The 14,260-nt window shown below is 47.4% G+C and overlaps 1 protein-coding gene across 2 annotated transcripts in view; it reads left to right on the top strand.

Moving 5' to 3' along the window:
* The first annotated feature begins 8,547 nt into the window (after positions 1-8,547).
* The window catches only part of CHST11 (carbohydrate sulfotransferase 11), a 310,143-nt gene continuing 304,430 nt past the window's right edge, over positions 8,548-14,260 (top strand). Inside the window, exon 1 of one of the 2 annotated variants that reach the window (XM_003929635.4) lies at positions 8,548-9,180. In XM_003929635.4, the coding sequence (XP_003929684.2) occupies positions 9,078-9,180 (103 nt within the window). In that variant the 5' untranslated portion in view covers positions 8,548-9,077. Of the gene's footprint in view, positions 9,196-14,260 lie in introns of both variants that reach the window. The other variant, XM_010340239.3, reaches the window with a different exon arrangement.

Here is a 14,260-nt window from a genome sequence, read left to right as displayed (position 1 = left end):
ATTGTGCCCGAGCTATCTTTCATTTTTCAATGAATATTTTCTCCACATTTTTATTTGCTGTTTAACTTTGCTTCTCTTCCTTTGATGTACAAAATATTTAACAAATATTTCTCAGGCTGCTCACATAATGCAAGGGATTGTTTTAGGCAAAAAAAAAAAAAAAAAATCTTTCTCAATACTTAGATAATTCCTCTTTTGGACTCCCTGCCATGTCCCAGTCCTTTGGGTGAGCAGGTTTATAAAGAGCCCTTTCATCTTTAGAGAGAGGGCCAGAAACAGCTCTGAGAGGCATGGTTTTTCACTGCACTTTAGGGCAAGAAAAAGACAAAGGTGAGAACTGTTTGTACCAACTATTTACGCAGACTCATTTTATCCTTCTTTCTAAACAACTATTTGTAGGGACGGAGAAGAGGGGGACAGGGGGCTTTAAAAGTCACAAGATTAACCTGTGGAAAGGAAAGTCCCTAGAAGGGAGCAAGATTGTGAGTGTGAAGGGAGGACCCAGCTGCCTGGGGGGAAAGCTCTCCTCCAACTCCCTGTTTCCTATCCTGCACCCCCAACTTCTCCCAAGCCCCTTTAAAGGTTGATCGTGACAAGAAGCCTGGAGATGGTATTTGTAGACATCGGTAGAATATACAGATATGAGGCCAAGTGCTGTGGTGGTTCACACCTGTAATCCCAGCCCTTTGGGAGGCTGAGGTAGGAGGATCGTTTGAGCACAGGAGTTCAAGACCAGCCTGAGCAACACAGTGAGACCCCCATCTCTCCAAGTAATAATAATCATCATCATCATAGTCAAGTGTGGTGGCGTGCATCTATAGTCTCAGCTCCTCATGAGGCTGAGGTAGGAGGAGATTGAGGCTGGGAGTTTGAGGCTACAGTGAACCATGTTTGCATCACTGCATTCAGCGTGGGCAGCAGAGTGAGACCCTGTATCCAAAAAAGAAAAATAAAAAGAACATATGCTGGATACTCTCAGACTCTCAGAAGCATCGGCCTTGGTGCCTTATCACCTTGGTTCAAATCCCATCCCACCTCTGCCAGTTAACAGATGCATAAATGAGAGCGAGTCCCTTAATCTTTCTGAGGGTCAGTTCTGTCATTTGTGTGAGGGGATACTCACCTGTGTGATTGATAAGGCTCAGCGGTCGCATATGTAAAGTGCATAGCAGAGTCTGCCCACAGTGGGTGTGCAATCAGAGGCCATTCTAACATACCAGGGAATTAACTGGCAAGTTCTCGAGGGTCATCAGTGTGCAGTCAGCATCGCACGAGTTCTGTGACAGCAGGTTCCAACAGTCAACCTGCATGAACTTGTATGGTGGGGCCAAGGAGAGAGGGCACAGCTCACAAAATGACTCTGCAACTGTATATGACAATGCAAAAGTGCTAAAATGTAGAGGAGTGGTTTAATTCTTATAAGCAGAAAGATAACTCCATGCTTTGAAATAATTAGGAAAACCTTCACGGAAGAAGTAGGAGTTTAAGTTGGGTGTTGATGCTCTAAGAAACATATTCTTTGATTAGACAGAGTATTTTTCCATCTGAAAATGAAAATAACTACATATTTTTCCTTTTAATAATAATGTACTCTTTTAAAAATGCTTGGACAATATAGTAACTCAATTAAAAAATCTCACTGCCCAAGAATACCTATTTAATCAATACTTTGTTGTATGAAGTACATATATGTTTGTATACAAATACAATTTTGTTTGCTTATTTGTGCAAAAAAGAATAATATTTAAATATTGTATTGTAGAATATTCCACTATACGGAGGCTTTATAATTTGTTTAAATCGTTATTGTTAAACATTTAGGTTATTTTAGCACAGCTAAGTATGTGAATGTCTCAGTTTAATCCATCAATAGCTTAGTGATTTTGGTCCAGTTATGGCTGGATCACTTTCCAGAAATGTTATAAAAGTTGTGTCGATTTACACCACCTTCCACCAGCAGTTTATAAGGGTTCCCTTTTTCCTACATCCTTCACAGTATTGGCAATTGTCAATATTTTACAGTCATTGCCAAGCCACCAGGTAAAAATTATATCACTCATTTAATGTGTATTTTGAGGCTATGCTGTGTTAATTGTGGTGATACACAGTCCTAGCTATCGCCTCTCAGAGCTCAGAGACCAGTAGGTTAAAGAGACATTAAGCAAGTAATTACTGTAAATGTGATGAGGGGTGCTACCATGTGCATTTCTTGGATCATCCAGTCAGGTCCTTAATGAATAAAGTAACACAGGTCCTTGTGGTTTTGCAGCAATGTGGCCTCTTGTTTCTTGGTGGACAGATGTACTTTTTTGCATGTTGTTAACTCATGGAATACAACAGATGGTAGGTGAACACCAGAGAGCATCCTGAAGGATTTTCTAGGGGAACAACATGAACTAGATTATGCTTTTCTGGCCTCATTTCTATAACATCCTCAGAATCTCATCTATTATTGATGCCTTAAGGACCGTATGTTGCCTGTGAGGATATCTCCTGATGTAGCATACTCTAATTGCACAACATGGGACAAAATAATAATACAATAAAATGGTGCTGGAACAACTGGATATCAGTATGAATTTTAAAATGGGCAAATGATTTGAACAAGCATTTTATAAAGAAATTTATGGATGATTAACAAACATGCAAAGATACTCAACAGCACTAGTCGTTAAGGAACTATAATTCAAACTACAATGAGATAGTAGTTTGATTTATAGTAGAATGGCAAAAATTACTCAGTAGAATGGCAAACTTAAAAAGATTGACAACACTCAGTGTTGGTGAGGATGTGGGACTCTCCTACTTTGCTGGTGGAAATCCAAAGGGATGCAGCCACTTTGGAGAAGAGTTTGGCAGTGTTTTATAAAGTGTCCTAAGTATTTTCCCAAGATAAATTAAAATATTTAATTTTAATTCTTTTTTTTTTTTTTTGAGACGGAGTTTCGCTCTTGTTACCCAGGCTGGAGTGCAATGGCACGATCTCGGCTCACCACAACCTCCGCCTCCTGGGTTCAGGCAATTCTCCTGCCTCAGCCTCCTGAGTATCTGGGACTACAGGCATGCGCCACCATGCCCAGCTAATTTTTTGTATTTTTAGTAGAGACGGGGTTTCACCGTGTTGACCAGGATGGTCTCGACCTCTTGACCTCGTGATCCACCCGCCTCAGCCTCCCAAAGTGCTGGGATTACAGGTGTGAGCCACCGCACCCAGCCATTTTAATTCTTTACATACAAATACTTGTACGCAAATGTTCATAGCAACATTTTTTGTAACAGCTAACAACTGGAAACAGTGCAAATGTTCATCAGTCACAAACAAATTACGGTAAATCCATGCTCAGCAATAAAAAGGATTTACATATTAATACATACAACAAGATAAATGAATTTTAAAGTAACTTTACTAAGTTAAAGAAGCCAGGCATGATGGATGAGCTGTGTCTGGTATGGTTCCCTTTATAGGAAATTCTAGAAAAGGCAAAACTATAATGAAAGCAAAGATGATCAGTGGTTGCCTGGGTCAGGGTCTGGGCTGGGGAATCAAAAAGGGGAACTTTCTGAATGATGGAGATGCTCTGTCTTGGTTACGGTGATGAGGGTTTCTATATACCTATAGGCAATTGCCAAAACTCAGTAGGCTGTATACTTAGAATGAATAATGAATAGATTTTATTTATGTCTATTATTTTAAATAAAGCTGGGAGAAAAACATTAACAAATCTGAACTTTGCTCTTTTAAAAGGTCTTTCCTTCTTGATTTGTTATTATTATTTTTTTGAGACAGAGTCTCACTCTGTCGCTCAGGCTGGAGTGCAGTGGCGTGATCTCGGCTCACCACAACCTGTTTCCTGTGTTCAAGTGATTCTCCTGCCTCAGTCTCTCAAGGAGCTGGGATTACAGGTCCCTGCCACCATTCCCAGCTAATGTTTGTATTTTTAATAGAGACAGGGGTTTCACCATGTTGGCCAGGCTGGTCTCGAACTCCTGACCTCAAATGATCCTCCCAAAGTGCTGGGATTACAGGTGTGAGCTAATGTGCGCAGCCTCCTCCTTTAGTATTATTTCTATTTTGAATGACACATGAGAGTGGCACATCATGAGCTCCCAGCGCTCAGAGGTTCTCAGCATCTCAATCTGGCCCTGGCACCAGAGCATGAAAGGGCTCCTTGGCCACATGAATCACCATGTGGCTCTGTCCTTGAAGCTCCCTCAGGTCAGCAGTTCTTGACTTTTGTGCCACACTTAAAGCACTGAAATTCCTGGTGACACTGGGATCACTGTGCCAGGTTTTAGCCAACCCAGGTACCAGTACCTATGGAGCATCTGCCTCCCAGGCAAAAGGGAGCAGGGCACTTACATATTCCTTCACAAATCCGCCCCCAACATCCCCTTCTCTCCCTGCCATTATCTCTTTCACAGTTTAAACATTTTCTCCCAGGAAGCCTTCATCAAATCCCTCAGGCAAGGTGGCACAAAGCCTGCCTGAAATGGAGGGGGCGTGGAGAAGTGGAAAATCGGAGGAATAACACACACAAGTGAATATTTCAATAAATTATCCTGCCATGAATGTCAAAGTGTGCTCAAGAAATGCTAATGTCCTCACTGAGACAAGAGGCAGGCAGGGGGCCTGGAAAGACTCTGTATAGAAAGACCTGGATGAGCTGGTGGATGGGGCCAGGGCAAGCAGAGGGGCTGGCAGGGGTGAAGTGAAAAAAACACAGTGAAGGCACCTGGTGGGGCAAGGAGGGGTGCTGGGGTGGGCAGAGGGCCGGGAGCTAGAGGATTCCTAGTTATGTAGATGGAGTTTAGGAGTTGAGCAGGGGCCACCAGTTGAGAGAGATTTGAGATGGATGAGTGGCTCAGGGAACTGATTTCTGGGCTGTGCCTGGAGCCAGGGAGGTGGCCAGGGATACCCAGAGGGCAGCTGCAGTTGGCTTGGGGTAGGGCTCCTGGGCCCCACAGACCTGGCCCTCCATAAGGGAGGGAGAGGAGTCTTTCGGGCCTAAACTGGGTGGAGGAGCAAAGGTGGGATCAGAAAGTGAGACAAGGCCTGGCATGGTGGTTCATGCCTGTAATCGTAGCACTTTGGGAGGCTGAGGCCAGAGGATCACTTGAGGCCAGGAATTGGAGACCAGCCTGGGTGACACTCATCTCTACTAAAACTATAAAAATTATCTGGGTATGGTGGTACATGCCTGTAGTCTAGCTACTCAGGAGGTTGAGGCAGGAGAATTGCTTGAACCCAGGAGGCAGAGGTTACAGTGAGCTGGGATCGTGCCACTGTATTCCAGCCTGAGGGATAGAGACTCTGCTTCAAAAATAAAAAATAAATAAATAAATAAAAAAGAGAACGAGGGATAGTCCTTTAATCTTTTCTCTCCTCCCTTCTTTATTTTCTTCCCAGGCAATTCTTTTCTTCCATTATTTTCTTCTCCGTTCTTTTCTTCCCCCAACTCTTTCTCCTCTCCTTCCCTTCCCTGTCTCTCCTCCCTTCCTCTCTTTTTCTCCCTCTCTTTCTCTCTCCCTTTCTCAATCCCTTTCTCTCTTGCTGTCTCCTTACCCCACCTTGTTCGGAAAAGCCTGCAAAGCAGAGGCTGCTCTCAGAGTCGTGTCATGAGTAACCCACTTGTGTTACTTGCGGTTTACCTACCTGTAGAAAATTTGTACCCTAAGATCTCCACATGCTGTGGGCAACCGGTTTATAATTCAACTCCACAAATATTTACTGTGCTCTGGTTAACTGAGTGTCCTTTGTGCTGGAGGTGCCAGAGAGATGCAAATGGCAGTGGCAGTCTTCTGAGGAGCCTGTCTGGGGCCCCTGGCTGATGTTGGCAGAAGACACATCCCTCTCTCCCCTCAAGGATGCTAAAGAGCTCTCTGTCTACTAGTACCCTCGGCCCACTTTTTTCTCCAACAAGGTGCAGAAAAGGGCATCACTGCCAGGTTTGCAAGATCTTAACAAGACAGTATATTGTAGGTATAATCTACAGGAATGAGGAGGAGCTCAGCTTGTGTGGATTGGGAGGGCCGAATAAACATCTGTCAGTCCATTGCCAATGGCACCCACAAGCCCAAATTCTGACTTTGCACTGATTGCTTCCCTGGGTACAAATTCTACAAGATCATCGACATAAATAAGACTTTTTCCTCAACCTGTTTTTCAGGGCCATGCCAGGCTTTAAAATGGACAGGCCCCAGTTTCATTTGCATGTTGTTGGATTTGGAGAGTCAATCGAGCCAGGTCTCACAGTCAGCACAGTGCCAAACTGCAGAATCTTTCAGGGTGAAACGGAATTTAGAAAGATGAGGCAGAAAGGATTGAAGAGTGATCTGTTCCTCTTTCAATGTTCAAAGCATAAAATCTTCTTTCTCCTCAGACTTATCAGTGAATACTGCCCTTTATTTGGCTAATATTTATTATATAGCATAAGATGGAACAAAATTTTCTTAGGCTAGGAATGGAAATAAAGTGATGATTCTAACTGTAGTTGGGCAGTTTAGAGTGTGATGGAGAAAAGAGAATTTTTCCATCATCCCCCAACGTGCACAGAACCACAGAATCACAGACCATTACCACTGCCCATTGTCATCGATTTTAGAGGTGATCTAATTTACCTTCCTAGTCCAAGTAGGCATCACCTCTCTGCCTCTGACTTATTTGTACCGACTATGTGCCAGTCATTGTGCTGGGCATTAGAGAGAGACAGAGATGAAGACAACTTAGGTCTCCAGGAAGGAGTTCAGCCTAGTGGGTACAGTGGCCCAAAAGAGATTTGGACCTAAGGTAGCTTATGTGTCACAGCCTTAATCCTCACTGTGTGTTTGGGCAGGTTGCTGATTGTGGAAATGCAAGAACGGATGCTGGGCATGGTTCACCATCCTCCCTCATCATGTGGGCCAACTCCATGACCTCCACGACCCACAGGGAATTAGACTTCTGACCTCTCCCTTGACCCTGTGACTTCCTAAACTGCCTTGTGCATGTCCAGGCTTTGGGACAGGTAACAGTGAAGTCTCTACCCAATGAGGTGAGCGGTCACTTGGGTGACCTGGGAGTAAATCCCTTCCCCTCTCTGGATCTGTTAAATGAGAGACTGACATTCTAGGCAAAGCCTTTGTGCAAATGTCCATCTAAGCCACGCTCTCTGCAAGGAATCCCGTCTTAATGATGGTGGAGAGGCGGGGAGGGTACAGTGCAACTCCCATTCCTGATCTCCTATCACCAGATTAGAAGAATCACTGGAGAACGACTGTCTGAAGCTCGTTCAGCCTGGCTTCCTTGAGCAAGCAACTCATTCACAGGTGAGTCCAAATTAATACAGTACACAGCGGCTACATAAATATTGTGCTGTAATTGATTGTCTTCTGTAATCAAAGGCAAGGCTGCTGAGTTTGTTACTTTCCATGTAACTGCTGGAGGAGAACTCTGGGGAAAGGGAGTTGAGGTTGCCCAGGTGATTTTTGTTGCACGGGTCTAGCTGCAAGTTGTGTCTCTGTCTATCGAGGGGAGGATAAGGCCCATTACATTCAGATTCAATAAGAATTTATCAAACGCCTATTTTGTGAGCGGCATTGAAAGACACGGTATCTTATTTCATCATTAATTTAGTATTAGTAATGACTTGATAAGGCACACATGTTAGTCTTTACAATCACATTATTTTTTCCTGGCGTAAAAGTCTTCCCTACCCTATTGCCTGTGTCCACTTTACTGATTGCAAAATAGCTTAAATGCATGGAATTGGAAATTTGAAGTCACTTTACATACTACAAGAAAGCAACACTATCTTTCCATGTACCTGCCAGTGCTAAGGCTGGCTTGGCTTTTCCAGTGGTTTCTTGGACTTGAGTGAGGTGGCTTCGCTTTTCTCATCCCCTCCCAGCTAAGACTGCTGTGCATTTTCAGTAATTCCGAGGATGCTCTACGCTTTAGGGAAGCAGAGTTTTGCAATCCACAAATCCCTTTTACCTTGAGGGATGGTGGTGATGGTGGGTGTCAGAGACTCTGTCTGCATAAGTCCCCGGAAAAGCTCAGCTGTCGCCGGACCCGAGGGTCCTGCAGTTTCCCTAACCGTGACTTTAAGTCAGCCCTCTTTAACCCCGACTCCCAAGCTGGGCTGTCTTCGAAAGAAAAACGAAACCACCCAGTTCTGAGCGTCGGAAAACGGACACTCGCTCCCCGGGGGCGTGGGGCAACTTCCCCGCTACATCGCCCAGGGATTTTAAATAATCGTGAGCCACCAGAAACCCCCTAACCCTTAATTCTCCCCTCCGAGACCCAGCCCGCTCCCTGCCACTTTCCTCTCCAAACGCTAGTCGGGGTGGGTGGCAGCACCGAGGCGATTTTCTTCGTCTTTTTTTCCTCCGGGTTTTGTCATGGAAACGCTGACACAACCTCCAGACGGCGGCCGAGCCTGGCCCGGGACCGAGGGCTTTTGGGACCCTGCGGGAGCGCAGCGCGCACTCCGCACTCCCCGGGCAACAGCTGGACGCGACCATATCCCGGGTAGGGGCGGGGGGAGCGCGATGCTCCGCCCCGGCGCTAGGGCCCCTCCCTCCTCCCGGCTCTCCGCAGGCGCCCTCCCCTCGCCGGGGGCCGCGAGTTGCTCTTGGTAAAACCCAGCCCCGGAATATATAGATCATAGGAGCGCAATGAAGTAGCCTTTGGAGAGGAGGGAGGGGGCCCGTCCGACAGCCACAGCGGCCAGCGCAGCGGCAGCGGCGGCGGCACCACCATCTCCGCTCGCACCCCAGCCGCCCGGCCCGCGACGAGGCAGCGGCGGCCGCCGGCGGGAGCGGAGGAGGCGGCGGAGCGGCGAGGAGGAGGAGGAGCAGGAGCGCGCAGCCGGCGGCTCCACGCATCTCAGCACTTCCAGACCAACTCCGGCACCTTCCACACCCCTGCCCGGGCTGGGGGCTCCGAGAGCCGCCGCAAAGCGAGCCCGATCCTCCCTCCGAGCCTTGCTCAGCTCTGCCCCGCGCCTCCCGGGCTCCGGTCCGCGCGGCGGGGTCCCTGCTCCTGCGCCCCGGGCGCGCCTCCCGGACTCCCCGGTCCCTGAAGCCAGGACAAAGCCATGAAGCCAGCGCTGCTGGAAGTGATGAGGATGAACAGAATCTGCCGAGTGGTGCTGGCCACTTGCTTGGGATCCTTTATCCTGGTCATCTTCTATTTCCAAAGTATGTTGCACCCAGGTAGGGGGCGCGTTAGCGTGGTTTTGTTGGATATTTTCTTCTCTCTCGCGCTCTCGCTCGCTCGCTCCGCCTGGTTTCTGCCTCTTCCTACCTTTCCTCTCCGCCTTCGGCCTCTTCGGGGCTCCTGGCTGCCCGTGTGTAGCCGGGTCGCTGTTTCGGGATGGGGAGGAGGGAAGGCATGCTTCCCCGCTTCTTGTTCCCGGCTCTGGGCTGGAGGATGGGACTAGGAGGGGCAGTAGTTTTTTTTTTTTTTTTTTTTTCCTCCCCCCCTCTTCTTTTTTTTCTTTGTGTCCCTTGTCTGTCTGTCTGCGATGTAGCAGGGAAAGGGAGAGGTGTGCGAAGCAGCCGGGGGCGAGGGGCTGGTTTGAGGAGAACGAAACTCCCCGGTGCTGCCGGGGTCGGAGAATGAAAGAGTTTACCCGGAGCCGGCTGCTCTGCGCTCCGCGAGCCGCCTCTTCCTGGTCGCGGGGCCGGGGGCGAAGGGTGCACGCCCTGGCGAGGGTGCGAGTCCTTGCCGCAGGCTGGGGAGCCCGGGACTGGAGTCCCACGTGTCCCGGGCCCTGCGCAGAGCTGAGCAGGTGTGGAGAGAGGTCGGGTGCCCGGCGCTGCCCCTCCATCACGCGCTGGCCGTTTGCCCCCGGGGTCCAGCTCCGCAGTGACCTTGTGGCTGGTGCCCCGGGGCCTGCTCCAGCCCCTCACCCGTGAGCTGGGAACTGAGATCCCGGGTCACGCCTTGACCACTGCAGTTTTGGAGGAAACTTTGGCCAGGTCCTGGGCTGACCGTCCGTGTGCATCCCCCTACTTCTGGGATCCGAGCAACGGGAATCCCCCAGGCTGAGTGGGAATGAACTCCCTTCCTCTGGTCCCCTGTGGCTCAGGCAAAGTTCCACGTCCGAAATCTGGACTGGGGGAGGGACGAGGCTCGCCGCTTCCGAGGGGCGCGAGGGAAAGTTTGGGACCTGGGGAGGGAGGGGCGCCCTCGAGCGCGGCCGCCGGGGGTGAGCAGCTCGGCTGCGAAGCCCAACAGGTAGAACCTTCCGAGAAGCCTTCCAGGGTAACCGGGTCTCCCCGCCAAGCCGTGGCTCCCCTGCTCCGGTTTCCCCTCCCTTAACAGCCCCCTGCCGGGCCACGTTGGCTCAGAAATCCTTCTTCTACTACGCCTCCGAGTTGCCTTTCTCAGTGTAGTCACAGCAATAATTTGCTTTTCTAATTGCAAGGAGGAGGGAGGTGGAAACGCTTTTCCTTCCTGGGAAGTGGGGTTGGTGTTTTTCGTTTATGCCTCTTGCCTTCCCCTTTCACTGTGTATCTAACACTAAGCATACGCAGTCCCGAATTCATCAAACCTGCGTCTGGGTTGATGGCAGAGGAATAAAGCCGATCTTTCCATCAATCGGGCAGGGCTGCAGGCTGCAGATTCCTTGACAGCGCAGGTACAGACAGCCCCCTTGCCCCACTCGGCCTGGAGCAGTTGTTAAGGCAGCCACACTGCCAAGGATATCGTCCGACTCCACCACATGTAACCTCAGGATGTCCGAGCCAGCCCCGTTAAAGATGGCTTTTGTTTGCAGCTGGGTATTTTTAGTTTAATGTCAGCAAACTACAGCGGTGTTTGTCTCCTCACCCAAACCTGCGGTTGTGAAACTTCCAAGGGAATTTAAAAATGGACCTGGCCTGCATTCCAGCAGGCAGGCTTTGGTTGCAGTGGACAGGACCAGACAGACAGGGGTATCTCAGAGTGCCAAGCTCCTGGGGCCACCGGGGAGACCAGGCCAGGCTCACTCCAGAGTGCCAGGGGATGGGTGGTATGCAGATACACTGGGGTTCAGACAGTTTAAACAAGGGGCCAGGTGATTTGGTCTAAATTCTAGAGATTTGTTCAGGTCTCTTAAAGTTTTGCTGGGATCGTGAATGCCAGTAATGCTCTGTACAAATGCGCAGAACACGGATGAGTGTTAGCCTTCAGCAGGAATGCGCTTGAGCTTCTGTGTACCTGTTAATTGCCCAGGGAAATAGAATTGTCATGGAATCTTTGTGAGAATTAGGAAATAACTTTCTAGTCAAAGATACAAGGAAGAAATTTCCAATTTGTAATTGGCATTTTATGAAAATTTCCAGCTCTTGTTAGAGTCTTAAGTTGACTTGAAAGGGACATCCTATCTTCTCAGTCCAGCCTTTTGGAAGAGGCAGAGAACCTTTTCTAAGCTTGTGCTGATAAAGATCCTCTGTCAATGATCCTGTCCCATCTTTTATGTCCCCTTCTGGTCCTATTTTCTCCCTTTTTTAAATTATTTGGATCTCTATAAATATACTTTTCTGATATTTCTCCCCAGTCTATAGCAAATACTACTTTCAAAATATTCTGTTGAATGTAGAATTGCAGATAGTTCAATTGAAAGGCCTTCCTTATTTCAGATTACTTATAGTTCCACAAAAACTCCGTGTCAACAGTTTATTACTACATGGGGCATAAAAATATACTTTGAAATCCACATTAAACATTTTCTTTTTGGGGGGTTCATTTTATTAAGCTATACTGTGGATGACCGCTGACGTGGACTGTTTCATGCTGGTTTGAATTTCTTTAAAAGTTAAAGATCCTTGCTTCTCTGAAGTATCTTGGGGTAATGAAGGCTGATCCTTTAGCCTGGCTCTGCAGTTTTTGTCTCTCTAGATCACCCTGGAAGAGGCAGAAGGGACACAGCGTGGCACAGATTGTGTAGCTAAACATTTGGAGGCCTTTGGCAGGAGTTCCAGATACCTACATGTGAAATAGAAAAACAGTATTGCAAAAGCGATGGGTTCCAGGCTTCGTTGGTGGCTGGAGGGTGTGAGAGGAGGAGGAGAAAGAAAAAAAAGAAGGTGGGGCACGGTGGCTCATACCTGGAATCCCAGCATCTTGGGAGGCCAAGGTGGGCAGATCACTTGAGCTCAGGAGTTTGAGACCAGCCTCACCAACATGGCGAAACCACGTCTGTACTAAAAATACAAAAATTAGCTGGGTGTGATGGCACACGCCTATAATCCCAGGTACTCCAGAGCCTGAGGCCTGAGAATAGTGGATGAACCTGGGAGGCAGAGGTTGCAGTGAGCTAAGAGGGCACCACTGCACTCCAGCCTGGGCGACAAAGTGAAACTGTGTCTAATAAATAAATAAATTAAAAACGGAAACAAAAAGGAGACAGCTGGCAAGGCTGGCTGCCCCTCTCTCCGATTCTCATCTAGGGCCCATTTTCTTTGCTAATTCATATAATTGATTAATTTGCACATTTGAGTAATTGGTCATCAATTGCACAAGGGTTTAACAGAAGTGGGCCCTGTCAGTAGGACAGTTACCTTTAGAGGTTTTTGATACTCTGAGTTAATAGTCTTCCTTAAGAATGTTTTACAGGGCAAGGACCAGGTTTTAGACTACATTTTCGTGCCCGTGTTTATTGCACAGGGTCTGACAACGGTGGATTCTCAATAAAGTATTTGCTGGGCCAATGCATGAAGCGGTTAAACTCCAGAAGTAGACCCACTTAGCTGGTTTTCAGGAAGGTCACTTCAAGCTTTGCCAAGAAGGTCTGGTCAATAGCTCTGGCTCTGTCCGGTGGGGACACTTCCTGCCTTCCTGAACTCTGACATGGACCTGGTTTAAACTCAGCAGTCGCCAGACAGGAGTTTTCACTGTGGCCTAAATATGCAGCCCGTGAGGTGTAGGCAGTTGAGGCATTGCTCTGTGTCCTGGATTCTGGAGAAGGTTGGCCTTGTTTAGCCACTAAGGAAATCCATCCATAGAACAGATAATCTTCTATGGCTGTGAACTACTCCAAAAGTTAGGGAGAATGGAACCACAAGCGTGCGGTTTCTATATGGGTGTGAGTTCACCAATGAATGCTTCCTATGAAAGTTCATACGCTTACATTAAAATGTCTTGCATACCTGCCCCAGACGGCTGGGCTTTGATGGAGCCGTGTCATGCAAAGCAAAGCTGAGAGACCCGCGGGCTGCATTTGTGCAGAGTGTGTAAAGGCAGCTCCTCTGAACCTTTCTTTTGTGTTACTCCATAGGATTGTGGTTTTTGTTTGAAAGCTACTGTTCATAGAAAGAAGCCATCAGAGGAGAAAGCCTTTCTTGTCCCATTCACTTCCTCTGTATTATTTTTATTTTTGTGAAACGTTTGTTTTCACTGTCACCTGGTATTTCTTTGCCTTGGTCGAATGTATTGAAAGATTATATCCTTTATTGAAAGATGTCTCAGTTTACCCCCTTGGCGTTTCACTTGATCAGGTTGAATCTAAAATGCATTTTGTTTTATAATTTTAAACTAATTATAAACATAATATGTGCTCATTTTAGAAAATTTAGGAGGTGGTGGGGTGCGATGGCTCACACCTGTAATCCCAGCACTTTGGGAGGTCGAGGTGGGTGGATCACCTGAGGTCAAGAGTTTGAGACCAGCCTGACCAACATGGTGAAAAACTGTCTCTACTAAAAATACAAAGAAAATTAGCTGGGCGTGGTCTTGCACTCCTGTAATTCCAGCTACTCAAGAGGCTGAGGCAGGAGAATCGTTTGAATCAGGGAGGCGGAGGTTGCAGTAAGCTGATTGGGCCATTCCGTCTTGGGTAACAAGAGCAAAACACCGTTTCAAAAAAAAAAAGAAAGAAAATCTAGGAAGTATAGAAGAAAAGCAATCATTATTCCACCACCAAGAGGCAACTGGTACTTAAAAATATATATTATAGAATACATTTACATATATTTATATATTCTATATTTTTCTCAACTATACAAAATGAGATAACAGCATGCATTTTTGTATCCAGTTTGATACTAAGTTTTTTTTTTTTTGAGATAGAATCTTGCTCTGTCACCCAGGCTGGAGTGCAATGGCATGCTCTTGGCTCACTGCAACCTCCGCTTCCTGGGTTCAAGCAATTCTCTTGCCTCAGCCTCCCAAGTAGCTGGGATTACAGGTGTGCGCCACCATGCCTGGCGAATTTTTGTATTTTTAAGTAGAGACAGGATTTCACCATGTTGGTCAGGCTGGTCTTGAACCCTTGACCTCATGATCCACCTGCCT

Source organism: Saimiri boliviensis, chromosome 7 (genome assembly GCF_048565385.1).
Source record: "Saimiri boliviensis isolate mSaiBol1 chromosome 7, mSaiBol1.pri, whole genome shotgun sequence".
NCBI lineage: Eukaryota > Metazoa > Chordata > Mammalia > Primates > Cebidae > Saimiri > Saimiri boliviensis.
This window is presented reverse-complemented; position numbering and strand designations above follow the sequence as displayed.